At 43.6% G+C, this 27875-nt stretch overlaps 1 protein-coding gene across 1 annotated transcript in view; it reads left to right on the forward strand.

Annotated features, from left to right (window-relative positions):
• Nucleotides 1–27875, forward strand: part of LOC137436602 (potassium voltage-gated channel subfamily KQT member 4-like) — a 281048-nt gene that overhangs the window by 116096 nt on the left and 137077 nt on the right. The window contains exon 2 of the mRNA XM_068130541.2: nt 4017–4107. Within this exon, the coding sequence (XP_067986642.1) occupies nt 4017–4107 (91 nt within the window). The remainder of the gene's footprint in view (nt 1–4016; nt 4108–27875) is intronic.

The raw sequence follows: 27875 nt of genomic DNA on the forward strand, positions 1-27875 counted from the left end.
ATATATATATATATATATATGGGATATATATATGGGATATATATATGGGATATATATACGTATATATATATATATATATATATATATATATATATATATATATATATATATATATATATATATATATATATAATGGGATATATATATATATATATAATTATATATATATATATATATATAATGGGATATATATATGGGATATATATATATATGGGATATATATATAATGGGATATATATATATATATGGGATATATATATGGGATACACAGGTATATATATACATACACAGGTATATGTTATTATGATATAAATTTTATTGAAATCAGATGTATTGAAAATTAGTTATGAATTTCGACATCATTTTCATCATTTTCAAGCAATGTGTGCAACCTTTTGCAATACTGAAAATCCACTTTACGTTGCATTCCAACTGTCGTTTCTCCAAAAGCTGCTTGAATCTGCTCTTTCAGGTTTTGAATGTTCACTGGTTGAGTTGCGTAAATCTGTTTGATTTGCGTAAAATTCGTAACATAAAACTTGAAATATGTATCAATATCCTGTAAAAGTTTTGTTTGATTTTGTTTTTTAGCAATATAATTATAGGGGTTAAAAATTGTGGATAGATAAATGGGCTACCCGGTATTTGTTTTGCACATGATCATGACACTCGTCCTCCCATTTACATCCAATACAAGCTTACCTCTATTCTGTACCCATCCACGTGGCTTCAGTGCAGCCCTGTGCAGCACATGCCTCTGTGGCCTCTCTTTGTGATTCCTTCCAGATCATCCCGGCCTGGCTCGAAGGTCTCGTTGGACGCATAAGCTGATAATTCGAGGTTGAGGAAAATGCAGTTCTGTGACGGAGTGTCATTTCTCCAGCCTGGCCCGTTTTTGCTAATCAGAGCTTGGACAAGGACGTTATCGTTCCCAAAGCTAAAGCGATCTTTCCGCACTCTGCAGACCACACATCACGACTTTGCAGCAATCCCAGGAATTTGCAGAATTTTCCTTACAGAAAACACATGCAGCTTTAATCCTTGCCTTTTGCTCCCATGGTTCCTTGGAGCATGCAAATCTGTGGCATTTTCATGTTCAACAGTCAATGCATTGGAGAATAGGCCCATATGTACTCGCTGCATCCGAGCCAAGGCTTTGTTCGCTGACACTGCTTAATAGGGACCTTGGAACAAGTTTTATACTTGAATACAACACACTTGAGGAAAATCCTATGGAATCCAAATCTTTGTTCATTCCGCTAGGGTATCGATTAATATTATATCAGATAACATATAATATCAGACAAGAACAGATGTTGTACCCGACCCTAAAATCCTAAGTGAGACGTTGGAGGCCAGAATTTTACAAGGCCAAAGGCATTGGATCATTTTTCTACAGACAATTTTATTTTATTTTTTCACTTCCACAAGTGAGTGCATACACACATCATAAGGGACAGCTAAATATTAAGGAGGCAATTTGCTAAATTTTGAGGCCTACCCCTTTTCCACTCTTGTCTGCCTGATAGTTACGAGTAATTCTTCCATCTCTATCCTTTATCGCTACTCATACCCCCTCCCAACCCCTTTACCCCATATCTACCCCATATTAGACCAGATTCCACTCTGCTAATACAAGATTATCGTTCCTTGAATTCTAGAAAAAAAAAAAAATATATATTTTTTATAAGATACATTTTCACCATTTAATTTACATGGTTGGTCCTACTCTTCTCTTTATGAGTAGATTTATTGGTCTAGCACAATGCACCAATTGTGTGAGATCATTAACGTCCAAACTGCAAATGGATCACCAACGACAGCGTCTCTCCAAAAACCACCACCTCCACAATTTGGCATCCCATGTCCATCCTCCGACTTGTTATTAGTTGTTTTCTTTATTTCATATTTCTTGTTTTACATTTCCCATTTGATACATTCATTCACTCATTTTTTGTGTGCAGCCTTCACCACATGAAATACTGTATATCAAAATGTCAAAACCCACCATTAATTTTTTATCAAAGCTGTATTTTTGCATGCTGTGTGGAAATGATTTGTGATTAGATCCACAAAGTACAGGTAGGGAATTGCATCACAAAGTAACGCTCCTCAGATAGACGTTAACTAGGTGTTACCATCTGCTAGCATTAGTTGGTGGATGTTAAATATCCCACGGTGTCTTTCGCAAAGAATAGACTAGTTATTGTCAGCACCCTGAAAAAATTACAAATTCCTGCCCAAATCAGTTCCAGTTGATCATCTGGCCTGGCCAACCATTTCATGAAAAGACCAGGCCCAAATATTTCCACATCACTAACTATATAACACGTTATGATGAATTGGGGACATGGAAGAAGTAATAATTATGTGTATGGGTTTGAAGCATGTTTGGGAAGGAGTGGTTAACCTCTCCCTCAGGGTCTGTTTATAACGAATACAGAAAAGCTGCCACCAATACCACGGATATTGTCCAACATATTCCCTACCTTGTGATATTCTTATTTTATTCACTTTAAACTTTAACGGCTATCCCACAGTGCTCTGTGGGAACAAACTAGGCCCTCAGTGCACGTAGAGTGATATTGATGGGGGTGTGTTTTTGTTTGGTCAGCAAAGGCATGCTGCAACCTGCCTCTTTAAGAGTGGGGTGCGGTACACAGAAGGATGGATGAGAGACCATTTAGGTGAGGATTCCCTTGATCCAATATGGCTCCCAGACCACATGAATAATGACGTAATTGTTAACAAATAATATCTTCCTTGGGTGGTTGATCAAAAATTTTAAGTTTTGCATTGATCAGTACAGTGGTTTGAGATTTGAACACTGTTCAAGGTTTTCCTGTATTACAAAATGTACTGTTGGAACATAACCTTTAGACCTTTAAGACCCCTTTAGACACTTTGGACCTTTTAAGACCATTTAGACCACTTTGACCCATTTAGACACTTTAGATCCCTTTAGACCTTTTAGACCCCTTAAGATATATTAAGACCCTTTAGATTCTTTAGACTCCTGAAGACATTTAGACCCCTTGACCCTTAGGACATTTTAGACTTTCAGACCCATTCGACCCTCTTTAGACACTTTAGATCCCTTGATTCTCCTTCGACCCTTTACACCCCTTCAACCCCATTATACCCAAACTAGTATTGGAAAATACCCTTTCGATTTTTCGACTCCTTTAGACCCCTTAGACCTTTAGACCCCTTAAGACTATTACAGACCATTATAGACCCCCTTTTTTGCATACAAAGTCGAGGCTATGTAAGAGCAATTATAGACCCTATACACCCCTTGGACCCTTTAGACCTGTAGATTTGTTAGGCCCCTTTCGACATATACCACACAAATATCTATAGTCTTCTTGCAATACACAGATGACTTTTTCAGCAAGTAATGTGGAATCTCTGCTAGTTTGAACCGAATTTGCATATTGCATCACTGAATTGCTTCACCAATCAAAACCGAGATCACATTATTTTGAGGTCAAAAGCTCAAAGGGTCAAAGGTCAAGGTCACATAAAATCATCAATTTTCATCCTAATAACTTGATATTTGAACAGGGTTTGTATATTGGGTCACAGACTTGGTTCACTAAAAATCAAAGCGATCAATTTAGCCTTTTGGACATATCAACGATTTACATGACAGCAATTTTACCGCATTATAATCAAATGGGACTTTTTGTGAATTTAATGTTTATATGTAGACCGCCATATTGTTAAGCAGTACGTTCCGTTGGAGTGCTTGGTCGAGCGCATTGAATCAAGCAAGCTGCTTGCTAACGGAACACAACCCCTGTTGAAAGTTTATAACCGTGGAGAACTGGTACTGTATGTTGTTGTGGAGAAATTCTGGAGAACTAGTAATGTTGTTTTTATAAAACACTAGCAACAACAAAATAACTGCGCAACATTTGCGTGCTTGTTTCCTGGAAAGTAAATTCTCCATTTTAGGTGGCGCCTATTGTCATCATTACCGGATGTTAATCCTTCTCACTCTTCTTTTACAGATTCCTATTGGTCTTCTCCTGCTTAGTCCTCTCTGTTTTTGCCACAATGCCAGACTACATGAAAACTGCCAGTGACATGCTTTTAATTCTGGTAAGATCCTTTTCTTGTTGATAATTCCGCATCGATTAAGGCTTGTTATCAAGGATTTTGTGGCATGTCTGGAGCAATAAAAAGAGGGCCATGTGCATCGTCAAAATTATCCAAGAGAGAGGAGAAGTGACATGAGGGATGTTCAAAGCATTTATGGAATGAGATGTATGAGAATGGAATGAGAATGAGATGAGATGTACACCAATGTTATTACCCTGCGCACGTGAAGCAAAATACGGGGTTAAGCAATTGGTTCACTTCTGTCTGTCTGCCCTGTCTACAAATGTCAGTTTATGATTGACGAACAACTTAAATTCAATTGAATATTATATTTTGAACATGACACGTAGCATGAATTTGGAAAAAATAAACTGTAGATTAACAATACTTTGGCGCGGTATTCATCCCGATCACACATGCACGGAGGAGTGAGATTTAAAAAATTCTCTGTCTACCTGGCATTCAAACAAAATTGAAAATCATTCAAAACAGGAAGCTTACTGTGTTTAAGGACATCATAATAAACATGTACGTCATAATAAACATGTGCAGACAGGCACAAAGAACAAATGCGTTAAATAAGGTAGTGTATAAGACACTGCATCAATGGTGGTAGACCTCAGGATGACAGGATTTTTTCTATGACAGTCGAAATATTTATTTTATTTCTATTGAATTATATACTTGAACACTAGAACACAATTTGCCTTGAACAAAATATGATGGCATTTTACATCATAACGACCAATCACATTTTCCCCTCGTAGACCCCACCCATGTCCTTGTATTGGATGTTTCCTCTAGTTATGTCCTTACTATATTTATCTCAAGACTGTGTGGGGTAAGGTATTCTATGAACTCTCTAGTTTAGTTCCTAAGGAAACTTTTTCTTGCTAATCATATTTACATGTCTGGTGAAAATGGATTGGTGTTTCTTGGACTGTTTTGACTGTTTAATTTTGAGTTATTTAAATTTCATGTACACTTCACAGATCATTGATGCTGCTAAAGCAGTTACTTGGCAAAGGTTATACTGGGTGAATTTGCATTGCCTTCCCAACATTGTCCATGCTCTATCTTTTTAATTGCTGAGCGTTAAGTCTTCGGTATGACTCAGTCAAGGTTTGAACCATCGACCTCCCATATTTGGTGGTGGACACTCTAACCCTTACTCCACTGAGCTTGGTTTATTATATACACATACATACTTTGGGTAAAGCCCGTCAAAAATTACAGGGCCAAGAACATCCCTCCCATCACAACACTGTTGTTAAAGAATATAACTCACAGGCTTGTGGATTTACTTTTGTTTCATAAAGAAAAGTATGATTATTTGAGAACTATATTTAGTTTCAAAACGATAATGGAATTTCAAATGGCAAATAAAAGATTTCTATATTTGCAAGTTCTACTCTATCAGATTCGATCAGTTGCTTAAAAAATATTGTTGATAGAAAAAAATTATCTGGCTATCGCAGAAGTTCCTTTAGATAAATTATGTTGATAGTGAACTTTAGAAAAGTGAGCCGAGCCATGCCGTGCCAGACCATTCCGAGCAGTGACAAATTGTTCTGTGCCGTGTGCCGGAGTGTACCGTGACATGTCCGACTGTTCCAAGCCGTGTCGAGCCAAGCCGTGATATGTGCTGTGTGCCAGATTGTGCAGTGCCATGACATGTGCAGTGTGCCTGATCATGCCAAGCCATGCTGTACCGTGACATTATATGTGCCGGATCATGCCGTGCCGTCCCAGATAGCACACCGACGTTTGGCCAACGTTGGTACAACGTCAGATGGCTTTTATACCATATTGCCAAAATTGGACCAACGTTGGTAAATCGATGTCACTTTTACACCATATCGCTAATGTTGGACTGACATTGTAAATCTGCTTGTGACCTTTCCGGCCTTTCCAATCTATTGCCAATGTCAGCCCAACGTCGGTGTGCTATCTGGAGTGACATGACATGCTGTTCTGAGAAGTGCCATGTAGTGACATGAAGTGCTGTAAAATACAAGATTTACTTTTGGATCCTCTGAGCTTTTAAGGATATTTGGGTCTTTGGGGTCTTCGGGGTCTTTTGGGTCTTCAGGGTGTTTTGGGCCTTCAGGGTCTTTTGGGTCTTCGGAGCCATTTGGGTCTTCAGGGTCTTTTGGATCCTGTGGCCCTTTAATGGTATTTTGGGTCTTCCAGGTGTTTTGGGTCTTTGGAGTCTTTTGGGTCTTTGGAGTCTTTTGGGTCTTCGGGGTCATTTGGGTCTTCAGTGTCTTTTGGGTCTTTGGGGTGTTTTGGGTCTTCGGGGTATTTTGTGTATTCGGTGTATTTTGGGTCTTCGGGGTGTTTTGGGTCTTCGAGGTGTTTTGGGTCTTCGGTGCCATTTGGGTTTTCAGGGTCATTTGGATCCTCAGGGCCTTTAAGGGTATTTTGGGTCTTTGGGGTGTTTTGGATCTTCGGGGTCTCAGCAGTCTAAACGTAATTAAGAGTTCACAAACTGCGTTTTGGATGGTAATTTTGGGTGAAGAAGAAGAAGAAGACGTTTTGGTCGCATATAAACAAACAAAACATAACCATATACGTTTGCTCTATTATAATACGATATATATATATATATATATATATATATATATATATATATATATATATATATATATATATATATATATATATATATATATATATATATATATATATACATACACATATATCAATTGGCTCTTCCCAAGCTCTTCGAGCTGAAGCAGCCATGAGAGGCTACACAAGGTAAACCATTTTGCTGTTTCAAACTCTTCCCAAAACCCCTCCACAGCTGTAACGACATTTACACATAGTACACACAAGGGAAACTCAATGCTACACTCCCCCTCAGCTGTCGGACCAGTTTCATCGCTTAATTGGCGAATCATCAGCGACAGCACAGACAAAAACACATACCATCAAGGCTCCCAAGCATGTACCATGCAAAAATGTTGAGTAGTCAACCTACAAATGAAAAACAAAGACCCACCCACATCTCTCACATGTGAATGGAGGGAATAACCAATCAGCTCTCAACTAATCAATTACCCCAGATGCCTCGGATTAAATAAATAAAGGTTTTTTACCCTGCGCTCGCGATGCGAAAAGCAAGGTTAAGCAATCGGGTGTGTATGTGTGCCGTGTGCCGTACGTGTGCCGTGTGCCGTACGTGTGCCGTGTCTGCATTTAAAAAAATCATTTTCTCGGCAACCGTTGGTCCGATTGACATGAAATTTTACCGTATGAGCGCCCCTCTGCCTGTAGATTTTTTTGCTGATAATTATGATGTCATAGGTCACGTGGTACGGACGCCATCTTGTAAAAAACGTTACATCTCTATATCTCCCAAACCACTTAATGGAAAAAATTGAAACATGACTCATTGTCAAGTACACCCCACGGGGAATAAAATATGTTAATGATGATGTCATAGGTGCCTCCATTATGACATCATAATTCGACAAGTACAACGCTTGATATGATCAGTATGAAAAAAAAATTCCTCTGCAACTGTTAGTCCGATGAACACAAAATTTTCAGAATATGTGCAGCTCCTCCTGTAGAATTGTTCTCAAGATTATTATGACGTCATATGTCACGTGGTACAGACGCTATCTTGAAAAAAATAGAAAAAAGTTGCACCTCTATATCTCTGAAACCGCTACATGGAAAAAAATTGAAACATGGCTCATTGTCAAGTACTCCCCTGGGTGAATAAGATATGTTAATGATGATGTCATCGGTGCCTTCGATATGATGTCATAATTCGACAAGTACAACACTTATTCGATCATTGTGAATTTTTTTTCTCAGCAACTGTTGGTCTGATGGGCACGGAATTTTCACCATAGGAACGCCTCCTTATGTAGAATATTTTAATGATAATCATGACGTCATAGGTCATGTGGTACAAGCGCCATCTTGGAAAAACCGAAAAATGTTGCACCTCTATATCTCCAAAACCGCTGCATGGAAAATTTTGAAACATGGCTCATTGTAAAGAACTCCCTCTGGGGAATCGGTGTTGTTAACGATGACGTCATTAGTGCCATAATTATGACATCATAATTAGACAGGGACAACGCTTAGTCTGATCAGTTTGAAATGTATTGCGCGTGATCGATGCAACAATTATTTTAGAGAATATAAATTTATGATGTCATCGCTCACGTGGTCTGGCAGCCATATTGAATCAAAGAAAAACAATTTTCAAAAACAGAAGAGTTGGCTCGCAACAAGTTGACTGCGCAGGGTAAGTATTCTATGAATACCATATTGTTATAAAAAGCAGCCAAGCATGGGGCATGTGATACTTCAGCTCCTGGGCCATGACATCTCCACCACTAAGTATTGCAAGAGTCTCCGATCGTTCAGGATCTTGGCACACTTGTTTAACCGTTGCTTTATTTCCGGAGTCATGGCGTGTCTTAATGGTGACTTTAAATCTTATTTTTCACATAGAAAGCATCGTAATGCTGTTATTGGGTACGACTGTCTTTGGATCTTCCTTTGGTCTTCAAAGTCCTCATTTACAGTGGTAGCTGCTCATTTTGTAGCTCCTTGTAACTTGGTGTTGTTGAACGTAAGTCGACAGGTTTGGTCATATTTGGCATCTTGTGTCTTGACGTATCTTGTTCTCTGTTGTACAAATAATTTTTTGGGCTTTTGAGCTCCTCATTTTTGTCTTGTTGTCAAAAGCAGCATTTAGTCCAGTCCGTTTGCCAGGGTGATTTATCAGGTGTTGCCATTTTCTGATTGGTGCAGAGCAATACGCCACTCGACATATAATTTTTTATTGGGCTTGTCCTGGTGCATGGCATGCAAAAAGGTTCCAATTCAAAACAGATGCATTGTCTGATTGTTCACTTAGTATCATGTCTGATTCTCTCAACATCATCCACTTTTCGGTGCTTGCGACTTGAAGTTTTCACATCTTCCCCCATCACAACACCTTAAAGAAAAAATAAACATACCATTTGAGTTGTTTAATAATATGAGGAGAACACTTCATGATGTTGATATGGATGTTATTGATTGGTAATATCAAACACAGTAAACAACTCTATCGATATGTGTCGCACAATGATTCATATGTGAGGAAATGCCGGCCATTTGGAAAGTGGCAGCCATCTTGTATTTTCAAGTGGCTAAAGGTTTAAATTATCATAGGCTATGAGCCAGACCCCCCAAATTGACTGGTCGGTGCCATACAGATGGAGTAAGGCTCATTGTGATTTTTAGCAAGATATATGTCCCTAGATATGAAAAAAAAGTGATAGCAGTGTATAACTCTCGGCCATCTCTGTGTTATCACCCGAAATATTATTATACGCCTGCTTCGCTTCGCCAAAAAATGTGATATTTGCTAAAATTGGAATAAATATGTTTTAAAGGACCACAGAGTGCCAATAATTTGCACGTCATCGGTCACGTGGTATGGGCGCCATCTTGGAAAATACCTTCAAATTTGGCCCTCTATATCTCCTAAACGGCTCAATGGAAAAAATTGACTCATGGCTCATTCTAAAGAACTCTGCAATGGGACCAAAAAACATGTTTATTTAGGATATTAAAAGTACAAACGTTACAAAGTTAGAATTTGACAAATAGACCCCTTGATGCCACCAATATGATTTTTTTTACATGACCCTAGTGAAAACAAAATTCAGAATGCAAAAAATTTCGACGTCACATGTCACATGGTTCGGCCTCCATATTGTTTTTCGTGAAAAACACTAAAAACCCATTTTTCTCCGCAACGGCTGAACAGATAGAGCCCAAACTTTGCATGCAGAATCGCATACCCATGACAAACAAAAAGTTTCCACATGATGCCATCGTACGTTGCATCGTTTAGGAGTTATGACGTTTTTAAACATAAACCTTAAATCCTACCTTCTCCCTAATTTTTGAAGATATCGAGAGGAAACTTAACACAAACGTTCCCCATGTGGGGAAGTTAAACCGTTACTTGGGAAGTTTTGATAAGTCACATGGTTTGGCCACAATAAATAATTGAATGCAATACAAAAAAAGCTTCTCTATCTCTTGAACCGCTGCATTGATCGACTTGAAATTTTTATGTAATGTAGCTCTCATCAAGCGAAATAAGTGTTTAAAATTTAAACATGATTGGTTGTACGGTCTGACAGCTAGAAGCCGTTATTGTTGAAAGAAGAAGAAATGCAACAGTTTTTTTTCTCAGGCCATGTAACTGATTGGTTTCCTGCGTCGTAGCTTCACATACCATTGGTGATTTCGAGAGATAAGAACACTAGGAGAATAATAAGGTAAGTTGGAAGTTTGTGGGATTTGTAGTTTTTAAGTTATCGTCCAATAAAGAAATCAGAACAGGTGGCATGTAGGAAAATGTTCGGAGAACGCTTGGATTCGGAAGAGGGTCAGAAAGCAGTATTCAGGATTGCAAAGCAGATAGTGAAAGAGAGGTGTGATGTGATGGGGGTGAGTTGCTTGAAGGATGAAGTGGGACAAATCGTTGTCGACCCAGATGGAATTAAAGGAAGATGGAAAAGACATATGGAAATGCTGTTAAATACAGAGAATGAATGGGATGGCAACATAGAGAGTAACCCAGTTTTAGGACCGGCAGAGAAGATAACTGAGAAGGAAGTTGAGGAAGCGATAAAAGCAATGAAGGGTAGAAAAGCGGGAGGGCCGACGGGAGTTGTGGGAGATATGTTGAAGGCAGCAGGAAGTTGGGGTGTGAAGAGAATGACAGAGATCTGTAATCTGGTGGTGAAAGAAGGCCGCATTCCAGTGGTTTGGGAACTGAGTACCCTCATCCCTCTATACAAGGGGAAAGGTGACCCTCTGGAGTGTGGCTCGTACCGAGCGATAAAGTTATTGGAGCATGGAATGAAGGTATTGGAAAGGGTGTTGGAGAGGAGGATAAGGAAGAAAGTGAAGATCAACGAAATGCAGTTTGGGTTCATGCCAGGAAGAGGAACAACAGACGCGCTTTTCATTGTGAGGCAGTTGCAGGAGAAGTACATGGAGAAGAAGAAGAAGTTGTTTCTTGGGTTTGTTGATCTGGAGAAAGCATTCGATCGGGTTCCACGCAAAGTATTGACATGGGCATTGAGGAAGTTAGGAGTGGAGGAATGGTTGATCAGAGTAGTGATGGCAATGTACAAAAGAGCGCGCACAGCTGTAAGGACAAAGGACGGGAACAGTGGTGAGTTTGAGGTGAAGGTGGGAGTGCATCAGGGGTCGGTACTAAGTCCACTACTATTTGTAGCTGTGATGGAGGTGCTGGCTCAGAACGTAAAGGAGGGTTTACCATGGGAGTTGTTGTATGCAGATGATCTGGTGTTGATTGTGGAAAGTATGGATGGACTGAAGGAAAAGATGAACACGTGGAAGGAATGTATGGAGACAAAAGGTCTGAAGGTGAATATCGGAAAGACAAAGGTGATGGCAAGTGGTAAAGCATGTGGTGAGGTGGAAAGAACTGGGAAGTGGCCCTGTGCTGTGTGTAGGAAGGGTGTCGGAGTGAACTCCATTCAGTGTACAATGTGCGCTGAGTGGGTTCATAAAAAATGTAGTGGTCTGAGAGGGTCATTAACCAGTGTGGCAGCTACATTCAAATGTAAGGTGTGCACAGAGGGAGCTGCAGATGGAGGAAATGTTGAGTTGGATCTTGGAGACGGCGTGAAGCTGGAAGGTGTGAAAACATTTTGCTACCTCAGAGACATGCTGAATGGAGAAGGTGGATCAGACTCGGCAACGGTTGCTCGAGTGAGATGTGCATGGAAGAAGTTTCGGGAATTGAGTGGCATGCTGATGATGAGGGGAGTGTCGTTGAAGCTGAAGGGAAAGGTGTATGCTGCATGTGTGAGAAGTGTTTTGATTTATGGGAGCGAGACATGGGTAATGAACGTAGAGCAGCAACGAAGGTTGGAAAGGGTGGAAATGCGAATGGTTCGACGGATGTACGGAGTATCGTTGAGAGAGAGGAAGACAAATGATGAATTGCGAAAGATGATGGGAATAGAGCCTGTGATTGATGCTGTGAAGAGGAACAGGTTGAGATGGTTTGGTCATGTGTTGAGGAAGGATGAAAGTGACTGGTTGAGAAGAGTGATGGAAATGAATGTAGAAGGAAGTAGAAGACGGGGAAGACCGAGAAAGACTTGGCTAAAGATGGTGGAAGAAGAAATGCGGGCAAGGGGGTTAACAAGGAGAGATGCAGAAAATAGGGCAAAATGGAGAAGATTGTCATGGGGACCGCAAGGCTAACCCCCGCTCTAGTCGGGAAAATGGCCTTTAAAATGCATGTTGTTGTTGTTGTTCCACTTTTAGTGATAAGTGGGGGTCCGTGCAGCTAATGGTAAAATTTACCTGGACAAAATCGGACAAATATCCACTGATATACCCCAACGGTACTCTAACCATGCGGTATGCTATGCATAATGACGTTTGCAGGAGCGCTTTACTCATCTTCTATATACTGTATATATAAAATAAAGTTTTTGTTTGTTTGTCTGCGCAAGCAAATCTCCTGAACGGTGAAAGATAGGAGGAAACCTCTAATACAAAAAATGTCGGGACGGGCCCCGGGAAGGTTATAGGCTAGTTGGCGAGGCCAGTCGAGGCCCACCTCGGCCGGGACAGGCCCATTTCGCAATTAAAAGCTGAGCTGAATTATAGTAGTCAATCTTCTATGGCCACGAGTAAAAGCTGAATTATAGTAGTAAATTCATTCAAAAAGAACCAAAAATGTCGGGACGGGCCCTGGGAAAGTTATGGGCGAGGTGGCGAGGCCAGTCGAGGCCGCTTTAGCCGAGCTGGGCCCATTTCACAATTAAAAGCTGAGCTAAATTATAGTAGTCAATCGTCTACGGCCGTGAGTAAAAGCTGAATTATGGTAGTAAATTCATTCAAAAAGAACTAAAAATGTTGGGACGGGCCCCGGGAAGGTTATAGGCTAGGTGGCGAGGCCATTCAAGGCCGCTTTAGCCGAGCTGGGCCCATTTCACAATTAAAAGCTGAGCTAAATTATAGTAGTCAATCGTCTGCGGCTGCGAGTAAAAGCTGAATTATAGTCGTAAATTCATTCAAAAAGAACACGGACAACGCCGGGTGCTTTCGGCTAGTGTCATATAAGTCACTGTAGAGCTGTTGTGAATTTTTTCAAGGTCTCACCACGTTTGTAGCACTGGGATTTTCAGGTTTATTTTCTTTAAAAATCATTTTCTCTGCAATGGTTTGACCGATGGACAGGAATTTTTCACTAAAGGAGTGCTTGGGCTTCCTGTCTGTCGGCATTACTTGATGGACGTTAAGCTGGCCGTCCCATCTGTCGGCATTGGTTGGTAGACGCTAAGTTGGCCGTCCTGTCTATCGGCATTGGTTGATAGACGTTAAGCTGGCCATCCTGTCTATCGGCATTGGTTGGTAGACGTTAAGCTGGCTGTGCTGTCTATCGGCATTGGTTGGTAGACGTTAAGCTGGCTGTCCTGTCTATCGGCATTGGTTGGTAGACGTTAATCTGGCCGTCCTGTCTATCGGCATTGGTTGGTAGACGTTAAGCTGGCCATCCTGTCTATCGGCATTGGTTGGTAGACGTTAAGCTGGCCGTCCTGTCTATCGGCATTGGTTGATGGACGTTAAGCTGGGTGTCCCATCTGTCGGCATTAGTTGATGGACGTTAAGCTGGCCGTCCCATATGTCGGCATTAGTTTCATCAGGATGAAAATTTATTGAGCATCATCTAGAGATAAATTGATGGAGAAAAATAATAATAATGTGAAAGCAGGGTTTTATGAAAGCGGTAAGGCGGAGGAAACCGGTCATTACTGCCAGCAGTTATAAAGTGGCAGTTCTAGTTGTTATTATGTTATTGAGATCTCGCGAGATATTGTGGGGGAAGTCACGGTTTTACGAAGCTGTCCTGACCTTCACGCACGCTTGGAGTTAAGTAATTGTTCACAATTGTATTTTTGTTGAAACTGTATTTACCTTATGTGTGTGTACCTATAGTGCATCCCTTGGAAGATTATCGGTGTTAATCTTTCATACCTGTATAGAGTGGTCGAGTATTTCGTGCCGCGATATATTGCGGCCTTGCTGTTGTACTTCAAGCTTCCTACCTGGAGGCTTTGTTTTCTCTCAGCGGTTGATTGTGGTCCTGCTACTCTCGTTCTCTCAGTTTTTTCCCAGTCTTTTCACCCCATACTTCCTTGTTTAAAATCTTAACAACAAAAACCAAAAATAACAAAAACATTTCCTTCTTTGTTCTTTTCGTTCGTTCGTTCTTCGACCACGTGTTTCACCCCCATTTCACTGTTCACGTGACTCATGGTTGTCCCTCGAGGCTCCCTCTCCCGGTTGGTTTTTTTGTGAATATTAGACTGTTCTTCACGGTTCTGTTTAAATATGTTTAAACTTTCCCCTGCAGTGTTTTATTCAGTGGTATATTACAACACGCTGTTTTTCTTCCTATTTAAAAGGCTATTTTTAATTTCCTCTCCAACTCATTCTACTTCAAAAAAATATTCAATCTCTTATAATTCTTCCTCACTACATGCTCTAAATTCAAATCCATTCCACCCCTCCTCTATCGTTCTTAAACGGATCACTAACTTGAAAATCACAATAAACCCAATTTGTTATAAATGTTCGTCTTTCATTAATCATCCACTTTCTAAACTCCCCCCTTGCACCTCCCCTCCAAATCTCCCCCCTTGCCCCTCCCCTCCTAAACTCCCCCCTAACCCCTCCCTTTCAAAACTCCCCCCAACCCCTCCCCTTCAAATCTCCCCCCCCCCCTACCATCCCTCTCCAATTCTCCCCCCTCCCTCCCCCTTCTCAAAGCTGCCTCCTCCTGACTTCATCTCCCTTCTATCTCATACCTCCACCTCCCCCAACCCTCTACTTTCATCTGCCACCCCTCCAAGAACCCCTCACTGTGCCTCATCCCATCACCATCAAACCTTTCGTCCTCATCCTTCCCTTTCTTGTAACTCTTCTGTAATCTCTGACACGCTATTAACTGCTCTTCCTACCTCCCCTGCCCATCCTTCATCTGCCCCTACCCCACCCCTCCCCTCTCCTGCACCCGATGCTCCCCCTCTCTCCTCATTAACGATATGGACCTCAAACATCCGGGCCTTCGCTCAAACCTGATTGATCTCTCCAATCAGGTTGCTTCTGACAATCCAGACTTGATCTGCTTAACAGAAACTTTCCTCCTTCAAGATGTCTTTGATTCCTTAATATCTCTTCCTGGTTACTCCCTCCTCCGGTATGATAGACCTGAGCCTCATCCTGGTGGTGGGGTTGCTATCTTTATCAAAAACTCTCTTCCTCACTCTCCTTGCACTGCCCTCTCTCCACCCCACCCCCAGGAGTACCTCTGGCTACGGCTTCCTCTCCGCTCCCACCTTTTGTTCATATGTGTTCTGTACCGTCCTCCAAACAGTTATGGGTCCATTTACATGTCGCTGTCTGACAACATGGACCAACTTCTATCAACTCATCCCAACTCTCTCTTCCTCATATGTGGCGACTTCAACTGTCATCATGCCAGCTGGCTGGGTGTGGGTTCCTCTCTCACCAGCCATGGCACCTCAGCAAAGGACTTCTGTGACTCATTGGGACTGACACAATCTGTCAATTTCCCAACCCGGATCTCAGTCAAGGGAGTATCTTCTCTTCTTGACTTGGTTATGACAAACTTCCCTGCAAATGTCTGCTGCTCTTCTTCTGCTGCAATTGGTTCTTCTGATCATGTGCTTGTTAAAGTGGACATCTCTCTGGCCATTCTCAGAGAGCCTCCTCAGCATCGACAAGTCTGGCATTTCACTCAGGCCGACTGGCATGGGCTGCAAGCAGCCATCAATCATCTGGACTGGTCTACCATCTCTACTGCGTCTGACATCAATTCTTCCTGGGAATTCTTCCAAAGCAAACTGCTCCCTCTCATGCACAGATTTATCCCATCTTGTCTTCAGTTGTCTTACCCTTCCTCCCGTCCATGGTACACTGAATCTTGTGGTAAGGCAGTTGCCCTGAAACAACTTGCCTTTGCCTTTTGGAAGGCAAATCCAACGGAAGGCAATCTCAGTTCATTCCACCAAGTTTGGAACAAGTGTACAAGTGTGTGTCTACCCTCATGAGTGCCAGGAAGCACTATCTCTCCACACTCAAGAATGAACTCTCAAACCTGTCTCCTTCCTCCAAATCCTGGTGGTGTCTGGTCAAATCCGTTTCTGGTGTTTGTTCCCCCTCCATCCCCTCCCTCACCTCAAATGGCTACACAGTTGACACAGCACGTGACAAAGCCGAATGCCTAAACTCTGTGTTTGCCTCAAAATCTTGTGTCCCAAACCCATCTCTCTCTGTTCCCACCGTTCCCAGTCGAACCCAACTGCTCCTGGACTCTGTGTCCTTCTCTCCTGACAAGGTGGAGAAGTTTTTGTCAAACCTCGACTCTGATTCTGCAACTGGACCAGACGGCATCAGCCCACGGATCCGAAAATCCTGCTCTGCCACTCTATCTCACCCTCTCTCTGTTCTTTTCACCCTCTCTTTTGCTCAAGGTCATCTGCCAGCATCTTGGAAATCAGCAAACATTACCGCTTTGCACAAAAAGGTGCAAAAACAGATCCTTGCAACTACAGAGGGTGAAAGATTTCACCCTGCAGAGGTTGATTTGCTCACAAAATCTATTCATTCCAAAAAAAAATTCCATCTCTTACAGTTCCTCTTTTCTACATTCCCGAAACTCTCCTAGACTCCACCCTTCCTCCAGCGTCCTCAAACGTATTTTTGACTCGAAGGTCACAAGAAACTTATTTTGCAATAAATGTTCGTTTTCCATTAATTGTACACTTTCTAAAATCCAATCTCACCCCTCCCCTCCAAATCTTCCCCATCACCCCTCCCCTCCAAAACTTCCCCATCACCCCTCCCCTCCAAATCTACCCACTTGCCCCTCCCCTCCAAATCTTCCCCATCACCCATCTCTTTCAAACCTTCACCCTTGCCCCTCCCCTCCAAATCTTCGCCATCACCCATCCCTTTCAAATCTTCCCCCTTGCCCCTCCCCTCCAAATCCTTCCCATCACCCATGCCTTTCAAATCTCCCCCCTTGCCCCTTCCCTCCTAAACTCCCCCCACACCCCTCCCCTCCGAGACTCTCCCTCGCCCCTCCCCTCCTAGACTCCCCTCTCACCCCTCCTCCTCAAAGCATCCTCCCTGCTTCTTCCCCCTTCCAACTTTCACCTTCATCTCCCCCAACCTTCTGCCTCGCTCTACCCCCTCCCCAAATAACACCTCACTGTGCCTCACCCAATCACCATCAAACCTTTTGTCCGCCCCATCCTTCCCTTTCTCCAAGCTATTCTGAAATCTCTGACACACCTTCAACAGCTCTCCCTACCTCTTCCTCCTCTTCCACATCCTACCCTACCCCTCCCCCCCCCCCCCCTGTTCTGTATCCGATGCTGCCCCTTCCTCTTCATTAACGGTATGGACCTCAAACATCCGGGGCCTTCGCTCAAACTTGACTGATCTCTCCATACAGGTTGCTTCTGACAAACCAGACGTGATCTGCTGAACAGAAACTTTCCTCCTTCATGATGTCTCTGATTCCTTGGTATCTCTCCCAGGTTACTCCCTCCTCCGGTATGATAGACCTGAGCCTCGTCCTGGAGGTGGGGTTGCTATCTTTATAAAAAAAACTCTCTTCCTCACTCGCCTTGCACTGCCCTCTCTCCACCTCACCCCCAGGAATACCTCTGGCTACGGCTTCCAATTCACTCCCACCTCTTGTTCATATGTGTGTTGTACCGTCCACCAAACAGTGATGACTCCATCTACATCTCGCTGTCTGATAATATGGACCAACTTCTATCTACCCATACCAACTCCCTCTTCCTCATATGTGGTGATTTCAATTGTCACCATGCCAGTTGGCTGGGTGTGGGTACCTCTCTCACCAGCCATGGCTCCTCAGCAAAGGACTTCTGCGACTCACTGGGACTGACACAATCTGTCAATTTCCCGACCCGGATCTCAGTCAACGGAGCATCTTCTCTTCTGGACTTGGTTATGACTAACTTCCCTGAAAATGTCTGCTGCTCTTCTTCTGCTCCAATCGGCTCATCTGATCATGTGCTTGTTAAAGTGGACATCTCTCTGACCATTCTCAGAGAGCCTCCTCAGCGTCGACGAGTCTGGCATTTCACTCAGGCTTACTGGCACGGTCTTCAAGCAGCCATCAATCATCTGGACTGATCTCCCATCTCTACCGCCTCTGACATCAACTCATCCTGGGAATTCTTCCAAAGTAAATTGCTCTCTCTCATGCACAGATTTATCCCATCTCGTTTTCAGTTGTCATACCCTTCCTCCCATCCATGGTACACGGAATCTTGTGGCGAGGCTGTTGCCCAGAAACAACTTGCCTTCGTCTCCTGGAAAGCAAATCCAACGGAAGGAAATCTCATTTCCTTTCACAAAGCCCGAAACAAGTGTGTGTCCACCCTCAGGAGAGCCAGGAAACGATATCTCACCGTTCTCAAGACCGAACTCTCTTGTCTGTCTCCCTCTTCCAAATCCTGGTGGCGTCTGGTCAAATCTGTTTCTGGTGTTTATTCCCCCTCCATCCCCTCCCTGACATCAAACGGCTACACAGTTGACACCGCACGTGACAAAGCCGAATGCCTAAACTCTGTGTTTGCCTCAAAATCTTGTGTCCCAAACCCATCTCTCTCTGTTCCCACCTTTCCCAGTCGAACCCAACTGCTCCTGGACTCTGTGTCCTTTCCTCCTGACAAGGTGAAAAAGTTTCTGTCAACCCACGACTCTGATTCTCCACGCATGGCTGGCGGACTTCCTCTCTAGTCGTAGTCACCGTGTGGCCCTGAATGGGTTTCTCTCATCTCCTCTTCCTGTTCAGGCTGGAGTTCCCCAAGGCAGTGTTCTGGGCCCTGTGCTTTTTCTGGTCTACATCAATGATCTCTCTGACTCTCTTGAAAATCCTCTCTATCTCTTTGCTGATGACTCTACTCTCTGTCGCTCCATTCTTCATCCCTCAGATCGGCAGTCTGCAGCCTCCTCACTCTCTGCAGACCTGGACAAAATCACAGACTGGGCAAACAAGTGGAACATGTCTTTCAATCCTGACAAATCTCACACTCTTACGATGTCTCTCCGAAAAGACTGACTGGACAACCCTCTCATCACTTTCTGAATAATCCTCTCCAAGAAGTTCTGTCACTCAAGCTTTTGGGTCTCACTATCTGCCATGATCTTTCCTGGGAAAACCACATTTCAAATCTGGCCTCCAAAGCCAGTCGCCGACTGGGCATCCTCCGTCGTGCGAAGTCCTTCCTTGGCACACCTGAGCTCCTCACCACATACAAGGCTTTCATCCGCAGCTCAATGGAATACTGCTCTCCCCTCTGGGCTGGTGCTCCTGCCTCACACCTAGCTCGTCTTCACGCTGTTGAAACCAAAGCATTCAGACTCATTGGAATCTCCCGCGATGAAGCTAACTCCAAGGGCCTCTCACTCACTCACCGCAGGCAGGTTGGTGGTCTTTCCTTCTTCTACCGACTCCTCTCTGGCCTTGCCCCCCCAGCTCTCTCTGGGCTCTGTCCTGCAAATATTCTTTGGAGCACTGTCATCACCATTGCGATCTTGCACAACATTGTAGGCTGCCCAGTCCAGGGGAAGAGGGGAAGAGTGGAGCTGCGAGAGCCAAGCAGCATCCTTCTTCTGTGCTCTTGAAACACTCTGTTTGATGGCATCTTGGAAAGCATCAGTTCTTGGGACTTCTTTCAGACCTGGTGGAGTCATCTTCTTGGGGCCTGTGTAATGTTCAATGACAAAACTGCTCTTATGAGCTATACTAAGTTTCCCAGCTTCAAGCTTCGTCAGACGGGGTAGTTTCAGCGACATGACCTTACCACCAGGTGTGGCTCCTCCGGGGAACAGGAGACCTGCTGGATTCTGCACAAACTGAGTGGCCATGGCATGAGTCGTGCGGCGACCATTGGGTGTGAAGACCACAAGATCAAAATTATCACCCCAACTGTGGATAGGGCCGATGTGCCTCTCCAGGCCGACTGCGCACAGGAACTTATCTGGGTCCTCAGAAGTATATTTGGCAGCTGACACTAACATTGAAACTGTAGCTCAACATGAGAGTAGGGGCACTAACCGCGCAAAAAAATGTTGGGTGAAAAAAAATCCACGGCTTTTACATCCCTTTTTTCACATGAAATTTTGATCGCAGGAAATTTTTATAAGAACACTCACGGAAAGCATATCTGTCTAAGTGTATTATGTCCAAATTTCATACAGATCCTTCAAATAGTTTGCTCACACGAAGCATTCAAACGGAGCAATAGAGCGAAACAGAAATTTCAGTGTCCCAGGCCTATGTTTGATAGGGTTAATGCTATTAATGCTAATTTTGCTAATTGCCCAATATATGCAAGTTAGCATCTGGCAGTTTCTAAGTGCTGGGGACCCATACTGTACATTTCTAACTTAAAACGTTGGGGTACTCAACATTTCCGGGTTCACAAGAGGGCTCTATAGGCTTGGCAAGTAGACTACACCTAAAAATAACACTAAATAAAAGTAGTAGGAAACAGGACATTCAATACCGCTGATATCACCGACCGGGTGATCACAAAGGCAGGCAAATGGCCGTGATGCCACGCCCCGAAGAACCATTGGTCAGGACAGCCATAGAGTGATGAGATGGCACTCGCTGATAGGAGCACGCATCGTCAGATGACGTAAGAGCCTTGGGTACAAAAGATTTGGGTCCCGACATTTTCTCTCTCTCTCTCTCTATCTCTCTCTATCTCTCTCTCTCTCTCTCTCTCTGGCACCACCTATCGGCCGTCGGTGCGTTGGGTGTAGCGTCATGGCGGCTGTGAGCAACTGCTCTGTGTTTTGGTGAGTCCGTCGTGAGGTTTCCCCCCTCTCCTGCCCTCCCCTGCCCCCCGCCCTCTCCTTTTCCATCCTGTGTGCCTTGGCATTTGTTTTCATCTGTTCTACACCTTTGCCTTCGAGAGAGAGAGGATTGAGAGCGGGCCCATTTTGGGTGCGGCCTACTGGCGTTGACGGCGCGTTGTAAGCCATTTCTGTGCTTATAATGCACGTTTATTTTTTACTTTAGTTCGTTTATTTAGGTTTGATACCCTCTTGTCCGGCTCGGACAAGCGGGGGGAGGGGGGGGGGGGGTATTTTCGCCGGAATGGCGAATGCACGCTCTCGTCACGATGACTTTGAGGCTTAACCAGGAAGCACGCGTTTGTGTGCGTGCCTCCGGATGGAGTCCCTGTCGAGGACATCATCCTCGCTGTGGGGAGCATTGTTGGGGATGAAAATATACGATTATACGTGCAGCTTCGCGTATGAACCAGAAAGTGGTGGTGTTCGTTTCGGACGAGGAACTCGTCCATGATGTGGTAAGTGCGGGAATAACCACGGAAAGCGGTCACTTTATGATGGCATCGCCGCTATTAACTCCCGCGACGAGAGTGGTTATTTCTAACGTACCACCATTTATCCCAAATGACAAGTTAATGACCGTGCTATCACGGTACGGTAAAATGGTATCGAGGACTCCAACAATCCCTCTTGGGTGTCGGAATGAACGTGTTAAGCACGTAATGAGCTTCCGCAGACAGGTGTATATGGTCCTTCCAGACCGTGGGGACGACACAGGCCTCAACATCACTTTCAAAATTAATTTTGAAGAGGCAAATTTCCAGCTATACGCATCGTCCACCACCTTAACATGCTTTCAGTGTGGAGCGTATGGACATTTAAAACGTTCTTGTCCCAAAGCCGCGTGTGTCAGGTGTGGCAAGATAGGTCACACTGCCATAGTTTGTAAGGAGGAGGTTGCTCTGCTAATGAATACGCCCAGTGGGAGGGAGGTAAACGCTGCTCCACTAATGAATACTCCCAGTGGGAGGGAGGTTAACGTTGCTCCACTAATTGAGATTCCCAGTGGGGGGGAGGTTATCGCATTGCCACCGCCTAAAATTCCTAATGAGGGTGAATCCAGTGTTCCAAGCGTGAACGTATTTATTCCTCCTCAGCAAAATGTTGAAATGGACACTGATAGCAAAGTGGGGACGAGTAAACGAAGGGCTCCGGATGATAGTGACTCATCTGGAGCAGGTAAAAAGGTTGTGCTCGATTTGCAGGCTGTTAGTGAAAAAACTCTTCAGGATGCACCTGGAATCTCTCTGCAAAGCGCGGACCAAATAAATAAAGAGGAAAACCCAGAAAAGAGCATCAGGGTTCAGCCGCTAAAACAACGCGCTTCCATTACTCACACAGACGACGTTAATGATGTAAATAATTCAGGCCACGATACCGTGAATGGCGCATCATTGATCCAAGCGAATGTCGCCGAACAGGCTGACATCCATAATAAATCTGCCAATATAGCAGAAAAGGGCGGAAACATAAATCCACAGGAATGTGGGAATAATGATTTCATGCCAATTGAGGAAATCAGTAATCAATGTGCTGATGTTTCCCAAACACAGCACTGCGTGGACCCCCCAGACAAGGGAAGGCTAGGTTGCATAGCAGGAGAAGAAAACGGTATTGACCCAGACCCCATTGGACCACTTTCTGATTTATCAGAATCGGAAGAGGAGGTGGAGGTAACAGCATTATCACAATTAATGCCAGATCAACCCCCAACCCCTCCCCATATTGTTCTCTCATTCCTCAATGAAACGTATAGACAGCGAAATGTCATCATTGGGGATCATTTCCCTGATTTGGCTCCCTTTATTCAGGCTGCAAAACTAGTCATAAAAAAATCTGAGGAACTAAACCTAACAAAATCACAGTTTCATCGACTAAAGAAAATCATAACAAAGGCAAAGACTGAGTACTCACAGTGTCAGACAAAATTTACTAATGAGTGATGAAGACGCTTAATCTTGCAACACTCAATATAAATGGTGGTGGGGCCAGTCACGTCCGCCAGATCCAAGTGAATAGTTTATTCAAAAGGAAACAAGTCGATGTAATATTACTGCAAGAAACTCATATTATTGAGAAGGTTGAACATGACTGGAGCAGCATGTTCAAAGGTAAATGTTTCTTCAGTAATATGTCATCTGTATCTGCTGGAGTGGGGTTTTTGCTAAAACCAGGACTTGTACCTGAATCTTGCCTCTTTCAGGAGGTGATTCGGGGACGTTTTGCCTCCCTAGAATTGGTGATCAATAGCCTGAAGCTTATTATTTTTAATGTATATGCACCAAGCGAGAGTACTGACCGTAAAGTCTTCTTTACTGAAGTGATAAACCATTTAAATTTGGTTGACCCAAATCAGTGCATATGCATGGGGGGAGATTTCAATTGTACGCTAGAGCCCAAAATAGACAGAAATTCACCGGAACCACATCCCGAGTCCCATGGTGACCTCTCCCAGTTCCTTTCAGGTGGGGCTTTTTTGGATGTATGGCGATTGATGCACCCAAATGACCGGCAGTTTACATGGTGTCGATGCTCCAATGGCCAAGTATCCTTAGCGAGGCTTGACCGCTGGTACATCACCCCACGATTAAGGAATATTGTAACCTCCTCAACTATTACCCCTTCCATCTTCTCTGACCACCACATGGTCACGATGGGCCTATCTTTCCCACAATTCAAACGGAGGAGCGCCTATTGGAAATTCAATACAAGCCTTTTGGATGATACCCTGTTTAAGGAAGCCTTTCGCATCCTATGGATAGCAATAGTTGGAAAAAAGCCCCTCTTTGCTTCCACTAACCTTTGGTGGGATAATATGAAAACTCATATACGACTGTTTTGTCAACAGTTTAATTCCCATATCACTCATGAAAATCAAATCACATTGGCACGGTTGGAAACCGAAATTCTAAAACTGCAAAACAAAATGGCAGAGCAGGAAAATGAGACAAATTATAAATTGCTCCTTGAAAAAAGGACCCAACTCCGGGAACTATTACAGGAGAAGGCTGCAGGACTGCTAGTTAGACTGAGAGTAAAAAGCATTAAAGTATCAGATAGTCCTAGCAAAGCCTTCTTTCACTTAGAACCTGAAACGAAGCCTCCCCAGCTTATTTTATCAGTTAAGGACCCCAGTGGGAATGAAATTACAAGTTCTGATGGGGTAAAAATCACTATTAGAAAGTATTATTCTGATCTATTTGCTAAAAAAGATATATATGAGGATAAAATAAAATGTTTTACCTCCCATCTCCCAACCCTAACTGAGACTCAACGCCTGGAGCTGGATGTGCCTTTAAGCCTTGATGAATTACAGCATGCCCTGGTTGGAATGGAATCTGGAAAGGCTCCGGGAATTGATGGCCTGCCAGCTGAGTTTTACATGGAATTTTGGGACATTTTGGGCCCAGAACTATTGATTGTAATCCAAGAATCCTTGCGAAAAGGTGTAATGCCACTAAGCCTAAGGAGAGCAGTGGTGAGTCTTCTCCCAAAGTCAGGAGACCTCCGGCGGATGGAGAATTGGAGACCGGTTTCAATAATGTGTACTGACTATAAATTGTTTTCGAAAGCAATGGCAAATCGTTTAAAAAAAGTCATTGGTGATCTGGTTTTACCCGATCAGACATTCTGCATCCCCAGTCGTTCGATTTACGACAACATTTTTTTCGTGCGGGATTTAATGTATGCTCGCCATGACCAAAATGATTTTGGAATATGTTTTCTAGACTTTGAAAAAGCCTTTGACAGCATTGACCATGTTTTCTTGTGCCATGTTCTTGAAGCATGTGGGTTTGGGGTAATTTTCAGGGCCTTTATAACTCTATTGTACACTGACATCTCCAGTGTAATTAAGGTGAACAATGAACTGGTTCCCCCCATAAAGGTTCAGAGGGGGGTACGGCAGGGTTGCCCAGTCTCAGGTTTGCTTTTTGCGTTAGCAATGGAGCCATTTCTTTGCACACTGAGAAAGAATATCTCTGGCCTGACCTGTTTTCCTGGAAGCCCACCAATGACTATATCGGCCTATGCAGATGATGTTTGCGTCATTATAAAAAACCACCAAGACATTGTTGCTCTTGTAAAGTCCTTAAGAACCTTTTTCATGGCTTCATCTCTGAAGGTTAATTGGACGAAAAGCAAAGCTCTTTGGGTGCCATACCTTAATAGCTGCCTACCTGTCTCAACACATCTGCCTGCTCTTCCAGAAAACCTGGAGTGGAAAACAGATGGTGTTGATTACCTTGGTGTGTCCCTGGGCTCTACACAATTTGAGAAAAGGAATTGGGAAGGTGTGACTGGAGAAATAGACAGGAGGCTGAACCTGTGGAAAAGAGCCCTACCGCACCTCTCATTTAAGGGCCGAGTCTTAGTGGCAAACAACTTGGTTGCAACAACGTTGTGGCATCGCTTTATTTGCCTGCAACCACCAGAAGTGCTGCTGGACAGGATACAGGCCAAACTTGTGGACTTTTTTTGGGGAGGCCATCATTGGCTGCGGCCAAGTGTAATATGCCTTACTTCATCTGAAGGTGGTCAGAGCCTTGTTCACGTGAGATCCCGTCTCATGGCTTTTCGCCTGTGCTCCATTCAACGCCTCCTATTTGGTGAAAACCTGCCAAACCATGCCTTGGCTTGCCATATTTTACAGCAGGCGGGTAGACTCGGCTATGGTCTCGAAGTATTCCTGACTCACCTCAAGTACGTGAATACATCAACGCTCCCCATATTTTACCAGAGCCTTCTCAGTGCCTGGGAAAGACTTTCCGTGAGCCGTAAAGCGGACACCTACTCCCCAGGGATGTTCGAGGTTGAACCCCTGTTCTTCAATCCTCTCTTCCTTGATGTTCTCAAGAGTCGTCATTTGTGCCAACGCTTTATTGAGGCAGGCATAAACAAAGTATGGCACCTTCGGCCAAACTCCGGTGTCAGGTGGAGGAATGTGGAGGAAATTTCAACCTTGACGGCGATTCGGTCCAAGAGGACAATTGGAACGATTTTGAGGAAAGTTGTTCAAAAACGTCATCAGCTACAGAAACTTTGGACTTGGAATACTTTTGGACACCCCAACGAGTCCCCGTTTCCGAAACTGATTTTTGACTGCTTTCCCAAGGAACTTCCACCTGTTAGCACAGGGACAAGTGTATTGCATGCTGAGAGCAGCAAGAGCCTGTATAGGTGGTGGTTATCTCAAGTTCTTGCTATTCCTCCACTAAATGGAGTAGCACGATGGAAGAGGCTACTCCCTGCCGGGCCCCCCAATGAACCTGTATGGGAATCAATGTATAGTAAGCTGATCAACAAAAGAACAGGTGATCTTCAGTGGCGCCTTGCCCACTGGATCATCCCATGTAATACATATGTATGGAATTTTGCCCCAATATCTGCATGTTGCCCCTTTTGTTCTGTAAATGAGGATGTTTTTCATTTTTTTATTGGTTGTAAAGACTTTTTCCTTTATTTGAATGGTTAGACTTTGTGTCGTTCAAAATGAATTTCAGATTTACTTTTCGATCCTTTATTTTTGGGCTCAAAAAGAGACGGCAACACAACAAGGAATATGAACTGTTGTGCTTTTTTGTAGCTACAGCAAAGCTTGCTACTTACCTGTCCAGAAAGGAGAAGCGGCATGGTAAGCCCATTCATCAATGCAAGGTCATGACGTTTTTTAATGCACTGTGTGCTGCAAGGCTAAAACATGAGTTTGAGTTTTCCAAGAGCATGGGCGAAATTGATGGATTTGTGGAAAAATGGTGTTTGAAAAGTGTCTGTGAAGTCCGCCAAAACGAGTTGGTATTATTTTTCTCTTGATTGTTCATAATTTCTACAATTCATAGTATTGCTGCAGAAGATTGCATTTGTTTTCGGTAAAAGTTGATCTGATCAACGCATATATCTGTATTGTTTCCTCGCTTCATCGTTTTCTCTTGTTTTTGGCTTTGTTGATTTTATACACTGTACATCCATGCACTTTATAATTTTTGGAATAAAAGGACGTCAAAAGTCAAAAGTCTCTCTCTCTCTCTCTCTCTCTCTCTCTCTCTCTCTCTCTCTCTCTCTCTCTCTCTCTCTCTCTCTCTCTCTCTCTCTCTGGATTTGATCGCGTGCAGTCGGCATTTTATATATCTCTCTCTTTGGGTCCCGAGCTGATGAAAAGCGGTCACAGTTTGTCTTCTTCTTGGTTCTGGATTTCATTGTGAACATTCACATTTTCCGAACTCTTGAGCCACGGACATTGGTGTCGTACAGTCGGATATTGGCGCTTTTTGGCCCGGGAGGTCGGTTTGAGCAGCCGCATTTTCCTTTCCCTGGCTCGTAAGTGCTGATGGTGCGGGGGAGCTGTCCGTGCTGAGAGACCGCGGTGCTGTGTGGAGCAGACGGAGAGTAGACGGGCGTGGCCTGCTCCCTTTGCGCTCGGCGGCTGGAGGAACGAACTGCGTGCCAAGGCCTGTTTTCCCGCGCAGGGACGCGGGGCCCCAACTGTAAAGTTCTGATGTAGAATAGATCACAAGGAGATGTCAAAGAGAACAATCATTTATTGCAGCACCCGGAATCATGGTCATGTCGACGGCCCCGTACACACACCCCCTGCCCCCCCTCGCCAGAACTCCACCTTCATATTTCAAAACGCGAGCAAGCACTTCTGGTTCCACACAACTAATGTAATACCACTACACCAACGATCTCCAACTTGGTTTAAGAGCCGTTCAAATCTGAGTACATTACATTTTTACTTTCGTTTATTTTATCATCCC

This window comes from Myxine glutinosa, chromosome 11, assembly GCF_964187855.1.
Source record: "Myxine glutinosa chromosome 11, kmMyxGlut1.1, whole genome shotgun sequence".
Taxonomy (NCBI): domain Eukaryota; kingdom Metazoa; phylum Chordata; class Myxini; order Myxiniformes; family Myxinidae; genus Myxine; species Myxine glutinosa.